This window comes from Fukomys damarensis, unplaced genomic scaffold (genome assembly GCF_012274545.1).
Source record: "Fukomys damarensis isolate Sample0158 unplaced genomic scaffold, DMR_v1.0_HiC HiC_scaffold_12, whole genome shotgun sequence".
Lineage (NCBI taxonomy): Eukaryota > Metazoa > Chordata > Mammalia > Rodentia > Bathyergidae > Fukomys > Fukomys damarensis.
Window position 1 is genome coordinate 42,600,395 of NW_022900924.1, and position 13,153 is coordinate 42,613,547.

At 39.2% G+C, this 13,153-nt stretch overlaps 1 protein-coding gene across 2 annotated transcripts in view; it reads right to left on the reverse strand.

Moving 5' to 3' along the window:
- The window catches only part of Dcun1d1 (defective in cullin neddylation 1 domain containing 1), a 45,366-nt gene that overhangs the window by 13,301 nt on the left and 18,912 nt on the right, over nt 1–13,153 (reverse strand). For both annotated transcript variants that reach the window (XM_033762543.1, XM_010623967.1), the window contains exons 3-4: nt 11,883–12,051; nt 7,675–7,805 (exon numbers count right to left, since the gene is read on the reverse strand). In XM_033762543.1, coding sequence (XP_033618434.1) covers nt 7,675–7,805; nt 11,883–12,051 — 300 coding nt within the window. The remainder of the gene's footprint in view (nt 1–7,674; nt 7,806–11,882; nt 12,052–13,153) is intronic.

The window sequence follows — 13,153 nt, forward strand, 5'->3', positions numbered from 1 at the left end:
AAAAAAAAAAAAAAAAGTAAAAAACAAAGATTTTTAAACATTAACAAATGCAGGCAAGGATATGGAGAAAAGGGAATTCATACACTATTAGTGGGAATGTAATCAATTAGTACAGCTATTATAAAGAAGAGAGCATAGGCGTTCCTCAGAAAACTAAAAATAGATGTGCCCTTCTCGTCTGGGTATATATCCAAAAGAAATGAAATAAGCTTATCACAGAGACACCTGTACCCCGACGTTTACTGCAGTTCTATTCAAAACACAACAGCCAAGATCTGGAATCAACATGGGTGCTCGTCAATGGGCCAACAGAAAAAGAAAATATGGAACAGATACACAATTGACTATCAGACGTAAAGGAGAATGAGATACTGTCATACGCAGCAAAAGGGGCGGAAAGAAGGGCAGGAGGATGAGAACCTCTTCAGTCTCTCTCAACAGATTTTCCACTGTCCTCGTCTCCCAACACCACCTTCTCTAAGCATTTAACCTCCTGCTTCAAAGACAAACACGGACCCACACAAGGTAGAAAATCTCCCATTGTCACTGGACTACAACCCCTTTGAGGACCAGAATCACACTTCGCTGAACTGGAAGATGAAACACAAGCACTGAGAAACTGGCTGAACACACGGGTAAATTCATTCTTTACCTTCAATCCCATCTTCATCGTATTCTCTTAAACTCAAGGGAAATGTGCCTCTTCCTCCTTCTGGCGGACAAGAAAGCGCTCTTCTGGACCCTGCCTACTTAAGGGGGCCTGCCTATTGATTAGCTGTCCTGTCTACTTCAACTTTCCCTTTCCTCTACGAAACATACTTGGGTTATCAACTTAAAAATCTTTCCTGGATCTCCTATCCCCATTTTTTTTTCTCCTTCCCTTCACAGATAATCCTGACAGTACAGAACAGTAGTTCTCTACTTTTATACATAGTTTATTTCTGAAAAAACATCTGAAAGTCAAAATTAGAACCTCATTTCTACAGACAGGTTCTCACACTGTGTAGTCCAGGCAGCCTCAAACTCACCATGTAGCCCAGGCTGACCTCAAACTCATGACCTTCCTGCCTCAGCCTCCCAAGGGCTGAGATTACAAGCACATGCCACAGATTTCAAGGGAACTAAAATAGTGACACCAATCTCCTCCCCACATAATGACACCAATTCCCAATTGTACTTCACTTTTGGTCTTTGCAGACTTAAACTCTTTCAATTTCCTTTCAGGCTATTTAACTCTGCTCCTTTACTAGCTCAACATATAAACATATGGTTTAAGTACAGAAACCATTCAAATGAGACTAAAGATTTGCTGTTAACAGCATACCTGTTTCACTTTAAACACATTAAATTTATGAGAACTAAGTTTTAACTAGTGTTAAAATTTTTTTCTTCTCAGCTAATTTTTGCAAGGACAAACCAGGTAATGGCGGTGCATACCTGTAAACTAGCTGATACACGAGGTCTCTGACAGGATGACACAGGAGGAACTCAACTTTGAGTATAGCCTGGAAAACTTAGCAACTTAGTAAGTCCTTGTCTCAAAAAAAAAAAAAAAAGTTAATTATTTTGTTTTTTTGAGACAGGACCTCAATATGTAACCCAGGGTGGCCTCAAACTTCCAGTGATCCTCCTGTCTCAGCTTCCTGCATGGTGGAATTACAGACTCCTGGCTCCAAAAATATGTAAATTAATTAATTAAAAAGGGCAATGTAGCTCACTGCAAAGGCTCTGGGTTTAATCCTACTACTTGAAATAGGAAAAACAATGAAATAGGGTTGGGGATTTAGCTCAGTGGCACTGTGCCTGCCTGGAAAGCACAGGTTCCTGACTTCGATTCCCAGTACTGAAAAAGAAAAACACAATGAAATACTCAAATAACTACAAAGCATAATATACCTATAAATGTCCACTTGTCAGATGATACACTAAAATAAGACACTGACAAAAGTGTGTACATGTCTGGTGTTTCAAAGTTCAGGTTGAGGAGCCGGGCGTGATGGCGCACACCTGTAATCCCAGCACTTGAGAGGCTGAGGCAGGAGGATCGCTGTGAGTTGGAGACCAGCCTGGTCTAGTGAGTTCCAGGGCAGTCTCAACTACATAGTGAGACCCTGTCTCAAAGAAGAAAAGAAAAGAAAACTGCATGCAGTCTACATTCACTGCTCCATTTCTTCACCTCCCACATACTCCTACCCGTTAACCAGGGTCTACCTCCATCACCCAGCACAGTGAGATGGACCCCACAGGAGTGCCAAACACACCCTTCTGTGTCCTCATGTGTCTCTGCCACATCCAAAGAGATCACACCCTTCAGTTTCAATGGCAGCATCTAGTAATTCTCCTCTATCTTCTTTGGCCTTATTCTCTTTGGCTTTTCCTCTCCCTCCATTCACTCACCAAACACTGGGTTCTGTAACAGTCTGTGTTAATAATAATCGCTCCTCTCACTTCTCTCAGCAGACTTTCCAGGATCTACTGCAGTAGATTCAACAACCTCTAATGACTCTCGACTCTGAAAGCTACCTGTGTTCTAGACTCACAGAGCTAAGCACCCAGTCCTCTTCAGCTGTATCCACCAACAACACAAACTCAGCAGGGCTCCAAATGAGCTCATTATCTAACCTCCACAGAACTGCCAGTCCGTTCTCTCTCAATGAATGCCACTGTCCCCTACAATGTTTCCCAATGAAAGACAATTGCAATTTAAGAGCCCTGTGAACCCTTAGAAAGATTGTCAAAACAATTTTTTTCTTTTTAATTAAGCTAGTCAACTAAGCAAGTCATTACGTTTTCTGACACTTAACACCAATGAAAACAAAAAGAGAAAACTTTGTCTTTTGTTCTTTCTTTCTTTCTTCTTTTCCTTATTATACATTCTATAGTATGAGGTTTTTAAAAATACTTTTTTTCGGCCAGATGTGGTGGTGCTCGCCTATAATCCCAGCACTCGGGAGGCTGAGGCAGGAGGATCGCTGTGAGTTTGAGACCAGCCTGGACTACACAGTGAGTTACAGGTCAGTCTCAACTACATAGTGAGACCCTGTCTCAAAAAACAAAAACAAAAATACTTTTTTTCACCATGCATGGTGGCACATGACTATAACCCCAGTAATTAGGGAGCTGCTGAGGCAGGAGGATAGGCACAAGTTTGAGAACAGCCTAGCATATAAAATAAGGCCCTGTCTCAAACCCCCACCCTAAAAAAATAATAATTACTTTCTTCATTGTGGTTAAATACACACAACATAAAATTTACATGGTAGCCTTTTAGAGTACAGCTCAGTTCAGCAGTGTATACTCACACTGCTGTGCAAACAATCTCCAGAATTCTCTTCGCAACAATACAGAAACTGTGTAACTACTAAACAATATACATTTTTCTTAAACACAATACTTAATAAGCAAAACTATTTTAAATCTATTGTTTTCATGTAAGTCTCAATTTTTCCTGTAATCTGAAACATCCATATTAATATATCAAAGATTAAAAACTTTAATTTTGCATTATTTTCACTATTAAAACTACATATTCATGCAAAACACCATTTATTTTGTGCTCCTGTAAAAGGTAGAGATATAACAAAAAAATAGGTTCAGTCATTTTAGATCAATTTGATATTTACAAATAGTTTAACCTTATCAAAACATTATATACATTTCTGGGCGGGGGATTCAGCTCAGTGGTTCCACCGCCTGCTTCGTAAGCACAAGGACCCGAGTTCGATCCCCGGTACCAAAAAAAAAAGAAAAGAAACCATATACATTTCTGAGTGCCATAAAATAAAGCAAATTCTGAGGCTTTCACAGATTTTTATTTATGGGAAAGAAATAAGAAATTACAAAAACAGCCAGTTAACTGGTGACTAAAGATAAACTAATCCTAGGAATTCCAGCTTATTTTTCCTGAAAATTTTTTTCCTGTAAGAACAAAATCCAAAGGAAGGACGGGACAAGAAAAAAGTGAAAATAGAAGAAAACAATGGAAGCAAAGCTTTTGTACATAGGGAGGGGAAGGGGTTGGGGTACGGGATAAAATAAAAATATGTTTTTAAAAAGAAAATCTACCCCATCTATTTTCCCCACAGCCTGGGGGACTGAACTCATGCTCCAGGATTAGGCTATATCCCCAGCCCCCCCATCTAATTATTATGCATTGCATACATGCACAGAAATGCTATCCTGCAGCTCAGAAATATGCATAACCACAGTGTTTTCATTAAAAATTAAAATACAGCTGGGCGTGGTGGCGCACACCTGTAATCCCAGCACTTGGGAGGCTGAGGCAGGAGGATCACTGTGAGTTTGAGACCAGTCTAGTCTGGCTACATAGTGAGTTCCAGGTCAGTCTCAACTACATAGTGAGACCTGTCTCAAAAAGCCAAAAAAAGAAAAAAAACAAAATCCAGCCTATACTAAGCAATCAATTAGAACAAAGGGTTCATTAGAACTCTGATTTGCACATATTTCATAAATCTTCAGTCAGTAAATTCAATCATGCTTAGTCCCTCTGTAGGGCAGTTCTTCATTACAAATATACATCTATCCAGTGGAGGATTTAGCTCCATGGTTCCACTGCCTGCTTTGCAAGCGCAAGGTCCCAAATTTGATCCCCAGTACAAAACAACAACAACAACAAACAAAACAAATGTACATCTACCCCTTTCTCTAGCTTTCAATCATTTCCTTGGTCTATCTCCTGACTTTATAATCATTTCTCAACAATTTTTTTCCACCTTCTATCATCTAAAATATAATGAAGGGGGCCGGGGATTTAGCTCAGTGGTTCTGCCGCTGCCTCGCAAGCACAAGGTCCTGAGTTCGATCCCCAGTACCAAAATAACCACCACCAAAAAAATAAAATGCAATGAAGAATTACTACAACAGGCCCCTTTAGCTTCTCCAATTAACGCCGATGAAGTGGCATATGCCTGTAATCCCAGCATTGGGAGGCTGAGGCAGGAAGATTGCAGGCTGGGCTACATAGTGAGTTCAAGACCAGCCTGCAATACAGAGCAAGACCCTGCCTCAAAAACAAACCAAACAGGGCTGGGGATTTAGCTCAGTGGTTCGGTGGCCTGCCTTGCAAGCGCAAGGACCTGAGTTCAATCCCCAGTACCAAAAACAAACAAACAAACAAACAAAAAACAAAAACAAGGGCTAGGGTGTAAATCCATAAGAGAGTGCTTGCCTAGCACACATGAGACTCTAGGTTCTATCCTCAGCACTAAAATGACAAAACAAAACAACCACTTCCATCACTGGTCAAGTTATTTAACTTTCCTGTGCCTAAATTTCCTCACCTGCAAATTAAGAATAAAAAACTGAGGGCCAGGGATTTAGCTCAGTGGTGCCAGTGCCTGCCTGGCAAGCGCAAGATCCTGAGTTCAATCCCCAGTACCGGCAAAAAAATTAAACATTAAAAAAAAAAAAAGAATAAAAAAATTGACTACTGTTGTACTGCATGTCTGGCACTCAGCAGGCAGTAAATTATTGAGGCAGGAAGATTAATGCAAATTCCAGGCCAGCTTGAACTACACAGTGAGTTCAAGGCCAGTCAGAACTACACGGTGTCTCAAAAAACAAAACAAAAACAAAAAATCTAACCTCAGAAAACGATTAAACTTTAAAGTTCTTAGCACAATGCCAAGCATAATGAAAGCTCACATTAAACAGAGGTTACGGCCATCCCCGAAATCTTCACTGGGTCCTCATTCCCCACATGTTCCAACTTAAACCCTTTTATCCCGCTTTCAGAAGCCTGCATGACTGTGTCTCACCAATTCAATCTCCAGACAAGCATTCCCACCAAAATCAAACCAATGCATGCTCTCTTCCTCAGAAACTCCAAACTTACTTCTGAGGTTTTAGAACCTCACACCCAACAATCCCCTCGCTGGAACACCTTACAGCATCTCTTCCCTTGTCTCGAACACCAACTCCCTCAGTTCAGAGTCCACCAGGCCCAGAAAGCATTTCCCAACCACTCTCTTACTCACCCCTCCCCCCTTTTTCTAAAAGGGAGGAAATTAATGGGTAACTGACGTTATCTTTTACTTCCACGTCCCGTAGCTGTCCCCAAAGCAAAATGAATATAGATATTCCTCATGTAATGACTTACCTGTTTAATGAATGTTTGGACTTACAATCCATTTTGGGGGGGTACAGTTCTTCTCACCTTTTTTACAGAGCTCAATGTCTTTCTTTGGTATAGTATAGCTTGTTTATACGGTACTGTAGTTTATTGTACTGTAGAGTATGCAGTTTTATGTTCGGTTATATATAAGCACTGCATGTAAGAGTTATGCAAATAGGGCTGTGATTTGGGTCAGTGGTTCCACCGCCTTCCTCATAAGCACAAAGGCCTGAGAGTTCAATCCCCAGTACCAAAAAAAAAAGGAGTCATGCAAGTAAAAGCAAAGTCATCAAGATGGACTTCTCTTTGACCATTTCTTTGTTCTGAATTTTGTAATGTCCATACTATCTACATTTCCTCATTTAGCAACCAATTCAATTAATGACCTAGCCACAGGACCAGAATTCAGTTGTTAAGGAATTTCTGTATTGCTTTTAGTATAAAGTGAGTGATCTAAACTGTTAATGAGTCAAGGTGGTCAAATGGTTAAAATGATCTACAATGTTAACAATTATTTCTGGATAATAAGACTATGAGTCAGATTTTCTTTTTCATGCTTTCTTAAGTTTTCTAATAAAAAGAAAAGTTATTTGGCCATCCTATGACTCAGAAGTCTTATAATCCTATTTCTATAGATCCTAGATATCTTCTGGATCGTAAATAAAAGATGCTTCCTGAAAGAATTCAAAGCATCACACCACAGTGATATATGCACACTCACGCTTATAGCAGCACAATCTGTAATAGCGAAATCTTGGAAACAGCCCAACTGCCCATCAACTGGAGACTGGATAGAGAAGATGTGTGTGTGTTTTGAAAAAATAAAATGGAGTACTACTTACCCATAAAGAATAAGAAACTAGAGACATTTATAGCTAAATGGATGCACATTGAGGCCATACTCTTAAGTAAAATAAATAGGACACACATATTAAAATACCATATTGCTTCTTTGGTGTGAGAAACCAAAAGTGTAAATAAGGAGAAAAATGTATAATAGGTATTGGGAAATGGGAATAAAATGTTTAAACACGGAAGAAGGGATGGGGAAGGGGGAAAGGAAAGAAAATAACAAAAAAAGAAAATAGAAGGAAAAATGAAAACAAGGCTTTTGTACATAAGGAGGGGAAGAGCAGTCAAGGGGTTAAAGGAAGGGGGCAATGGGGATTAAAAAAAGAAGAAAGATATATCATGTATATATCATGTAAAGGTACAAATTCCCTTATATCTATCTAAAATGTACCGATGAATGTTTTGCTTAAAAATAAAGATGAATTTGTAAATGTCAGTGGAATTTTAACTACTGTTTTCTATATTTATAGTTTTTTATTTCTTAAAACATCAGTGAGTCATACCCAATATCTATTACCCAAAATGTATGGTATTTTCTGACTAAAAGTTCACTAGATCCCACTGCTTTCCAATAATGTGTATATTTATGACTTTATGCTGTAAAAAACAAAACTTTTATTGCAAAAGTGATACTATCAAGGTATTTACATATATTTGAAACACCAAATATAATTTTAAAATATTCTTACCTAATCCTTTTTGTCCTGGATTCTTTGCAAAATTAAAAGTAAACTGGTAAAAATCCTTAAATCGTCCTGGTTCTTTCAATTCTTGTTCCATCTTGGGTATTTGAGCCTTTAGCTTTTCTATGCTGTCACATCTACATTATAAAATTAAGTTTATAAAAGGTTAACTTTTTTTACTATAAATTAAAAATGTAACTTATTTGTTCCCTGAGGGCTTATATTTCCTTCCTAAATTTTTTTAAAAAATCAGATAGTTGGAATTTCATCTGTTTACATCATGTAAATATATACAAATATGATAATACCCCCTTATCCCAAGGGCTTATGTCCCAAGATCCCCAGTGGATGACTAAAAATCTCAGACAGTACTAAACCCCTATACATAGATCTATGATAACATTTAATTTATAAATTGGGTATCATGAAATTTTTTTTCTTTTGGTAGCAGGGATCGAACTCAGGACCTTGTGCTTGGGAGGCAGGCACGGTGCCACTGAGCTAAATCCAACTGAGCTAAATGTCATTGAGCTAAATTGTTAAAAAATTAACAATTAATAGAATAATTTTTACAACATGCTGTAATAAAAGTCATGTAAATGTGGTCTCTCAAAATATACCTTTTCTCTTCAAGGAAGCCCTGTACAGCTCTTTGGGGATATCCAAACCGCCCATATTCTGGGACCAGTACTAAGAAGGCTACGGAATGTAAGTACTGGGATACACATACATTTGAGCTGATAACTGAGACAGCTACTAAACAACAGGCAGGGAGGTGGTCGACATGATGTGGATACAGTGGACAAAGGGAAGACTCACATTCCAAGCAGGACAAAACAGGATGGCAAATTTCATCACAGCACTTAGAAAAGTGTGCAACTTATAAATTGTTTATTTCTGATTTTTTATTTTTTTGAGACAGGGTCTCACTATGTAGTGGTCCATGCTGGCCTGGAACTTGTGATGATCCTCCTGCCTCAGCCTCCCTGTTCTGGGATTATAGGCATGCATCACCATGCCCAGCTATTTCTAAAATTTTCCAATTAATAATTTGGGACCATAGTTCACTGTATCACTGAAATCTCAAAAAATACCAAGGATAAGGAACTATTATTTGCAGTGAAAGAGGAGGGGGTCTAGAGTGACAAAATGTTAGAAATAATTACTGCTTTTAAAAGAAATGGGCTGTTACTTTTAATTACATAATTCACTGGACTATTAACATGCTGAGAGAAGTCAGCTTCAGTGAAGAGATGGGAAGAGACAGTGACCAACCAGCCTTGCAATCACCAGTACAATCACCAACTGTATTAGACATTGCTCAACAGAATTTCACCACAGGTCCGGCTACCACACTAATGGGAAACATGGCCTCTTGCTTAGGTGTGGAATCATTTCTCTTGAAAACTTGCTTCTGGCTATATAGAAAGTACAATAATAAATATCAGCTACCACTTCCAACTGAATTACCTCAAATCAACCCTTTTTTTCTGTATCTGCAAAACATTCAATATTCAAAGAGGGGGAAGTATCAAGATTTACTTTTATCATAAATGCCTTATGATCGAAATAAACATTTTGTAAAGACTCCACCAAAAAACAAATTAGTTCAATATTTTTCTCTTCTAATCATTTTTGCCTTTATTTCCTTTCTATATTCTTTATGACATCATCTGGATCAATAGTTTTAAAATAAAATTTCAGATTGGAAGTTCATTTTACATGAATGCCATTTGAATTGAAAATGAAAAACATTCGTTCCCATGAAAACTGTATCTGGCATTAAAAAAAAAAATCCATTCTCAGGATGATGTCTTTCGCTGTAGGATAGTCTGAGCAAGGTTATTAATTTATTCCCTCTCAGTAATTTTTTTTTTGAGGGGTGTCTTGCAAATGTAACTCAGGCTGCCCTGAAACTAGACATCCTCCTGACTCAGGGGATTACAGGTGTGCACCACCATACCCAATCTGCCTCTCATCTTTAAACCTGCCATCGAGCCAGGGATTTAGCTCAGTGGTGCCACCTGGCTCACAAGTGCAAGGTCCTGAGTTCAATCTCCGGTACCAAAAAACCCCCAAAAACCTGGCCAGGTGTGGTGGCGCACGCCTGTAATCCCAGCACTCAGGAAACTGAGGCAGGAGGATCCCTGTGAGTTTGAGACCAGCCTGGGCTACATAGTGAGCTCCAGGTAGTCTCAACTACATAGTGAGACCCTGTCTCAAAAAACCCAAAAACCTGCCCTTCTCTGTGTATATGTGGAGGGGGGGGAGGGTAATGAGGGATTGAGCCCAGGGCCTTGAGCACCACAGGCAAAGGCTCTATCCCTGAGGTACATGCCTAGCTCTTCTTTATTATGAGATAGGGTTTATCTAAATTACCCAGGCTGGCCTTGAATTTAATAAGACCCCTGCCTCAGTCAACCATGTAGCTGAGATTACAAGCACGCACCACACCTGGCTTAAACATACTCTGCTCTATTCTGTTTTTGTTTTTCGGGGATTTTTTTTGCGGGGGGGCATTGAGACAGGGTCTCACTACATAGTTGAGAGTGACCTGGAACTCACAATGTAGCCCGGGCTGGTCTTGAACTCACAGCGATCCTCCTGCCTCAGCCTCCCAAGTGCTGGGATCACAGGCATGCACCTCCACGCCCGGCTTTTGCCCTACTTTGTAACAGTGGCTACAAATCACCAGCCTTCATTTTTCCTACCAGCTTATTCAACAGTAGGCTCTACCAAAAGGGGTGATGAAAGCTGGGAGGAGAACAGAGGAACTTTGACCTCAGTTTGTTATTCCTGTAGAAGGAAACGGTTTTGGTGACGACCCTCAAAGTTCCCCAGCAAGTGGCCTCTTCTTTCCTAGGTTTTTACCACTGCAGTGACCCTGTTCCTTTCTCCCGCACCCACTCAAACAATCGCTGCCTTGCTAAGATCTCTTTAGCGTCTAAATTCCTTCCTTGTATGTTTACTTCACTCAGCCCAGTGGTGCCAATAGTTACTGCGAGCTTCTTTTACACCTTAGAGTTTCCTTTCATATAGTAAAACAGTTCTTTTAATGTTCGCTGCTCCGATTACTGGTGTGCTCTTGTGTCTTGACTGGACCCTGACTGATGACAATGGACCCTGGGCTCAAAAAGCAGACTGTCTGGTTCTATCCTGACTGCAGTGTCACCTATTTCTATCATTTCCTTGTAAGGGTGTAACCGCTACTGTCACAAAGTTGTTGTAAAGGTAACAGATGAAGTACTTAGCACAGTTATTGAAATAAAATATTGCTCAATTCATGTTAGCTACTACTATTCAATAGTGGTCCACTAAAAAACAAAGGGCAGCCCATTACCTACCCAAAAACTGAATGCTTTACAGTCTCAATAAATAAAGACAACTAGAGGTCATAAGTAAAATCTCCACCCGTGACTTTCCCATCTATTCATCCAAAGTCTCTGAGGTAATCAAACTGTCAAAGCATAAACAGAACAAAATGAAACAAGTAATTTTTTTTTTTTAATTTTGTGAAACAGGGTCTCACTATGTAGTTCAGGTCAACCTTGAACTTACTACATAGCCCAGCGTGGCCCAAAACTCAAGGCAATCCTCTTGCCTCAGCCTCCCAAGTGCTGGGATTACAGGCATGCACTACCACACCTGGCATAACAAGTAATTTCTAAGGTACTTTCCAGTGTTTAAATTCTAGGATTTTATCAATCCAGAGTTCACAGCCTCACATTAGGAGATAACTTACAACCTTGCTTATTTCATTATTAATGCATGATGATTTTAATATCATCATGAAAATATAATATACAGTAAACTAAAAGAATTATACAGATAACGTGACAAGCCCAGAAAACTGTTTAACATGGAAACTAGCATGTTAGCTAATTTCTGTTTATACTAATGTCTATGGGCCAGTAAATCTTAAATTTACATTTAAAAATTGATGACAAGCCATCACAGTAGCACACGCCTGTAATTCCAACACTCGGAGAGGCTGAGGCAAAAGGATCTCAAGTTAGAGCTCAACTAGGGAAACTTAGTGATACCCTGCCTCAAAATTTAAAAAAATTTTAAAAGACCTAGAGAGAGATCAGTGCAAATACAGGGGTTCAATCCTCAGCACTGGAGGAAAAACAAAGTGACGCCATAACTCAGTTCCGTGTCACTCGTGGCACCACGCCCATGTGTCTGCCTTCCCAAGGTAGTTATATACTCACCCTAACTCGGCCATGCCGTCCATGAACTCCTGCTTGGAGAACTCACACTGTGTTGCTGCTCTGAACTTCCACGCAATGATCAAAACACTGATGCTGGCTGGATCAAGCGCCAGGTCATCACAGAACTGCTGTATACCATCTATTCCAATTTTATTTTCATCTTGAGGATCTTTAAAAATAACAAAGCAGTATCAAATTAGTGCTATAAAAACTGAAAAAAACGCTTCATTTTCCATTGTAAAAAAGTTCACAATATACCAAAGACAAAGAGCTACTATAACAGATGTTTTCCCTATATAATAATTACAAGCTACCTTGTCCCACAAATAGCATTATTAAAGAATACAGGAGCCGGGCATGGTGGCGCACGCCTATAATCCCAGTACTCGGAGGCTGAGGCAGGAGGATCGCTCTGAGTTCAAGACCAGCCTGGGCAACATAGTGAGTTCCAGGTCAGTCTCAACTACATAGTGAGACTCTGACTCAAAAAAAACAAAACAAAAAAAAAACCCAACAGGGCTGGGGATTTAGCTCAGTGGTTCTGACACCTGCCTCAAAAACACAAGGTTTCCTCCAGTACCAAAAACAAACAAATAAACAAACATAAACAAATATAAAGAGGGTATATGTCCATCTGAAAATTTCCCCATCCTTAAAAAATTGAGAAAATCAGATATGACCTTGTATAGGGATAAAGGGTTGACTCAACATATCCAGATTCTAAGAAGACATTCTAAATGAGCAGTATTGTGTACAGAAATCTCCTTTACCCTCCTACCTCCAGGCCTCACGTCAGGCAAGAGCTAGACCACTGAGCAATATTCTCAGCTCAGAAATTCTTTTTTCCTTAAAAAAAATTTATTTTACCATAACAATCACTTCTTAAATTTCAGAAAAACTAAAAACTATAAAATTATATCTTAATATAAAGCATCTCTCTCTGCTGTTGAAAGAAAAATATATTTATCAGACAAAAATTTCAAATTGATGTATACAAGGAGTAAAAGGAAGTGAACATTGTTGTCAAGTATGACTTGCTAACTAACATCTTTCTAAAAGTTTTCTGGCAATAACTTTAGCAATAAAAGCATGAACATCCGATTTTGGAGCACAAATCATGCATGTAAAAACTGAAAATAACTATATTATATCTATACACACACATAAATATATATATATTTGTATAGAGCCAGGAATTTTGCTCAGTGGTACTATGCCTTGCAAGCCCAAGGTCCTCACAGTTCTATCCCTGGTACCCCCCCCACCAAAAG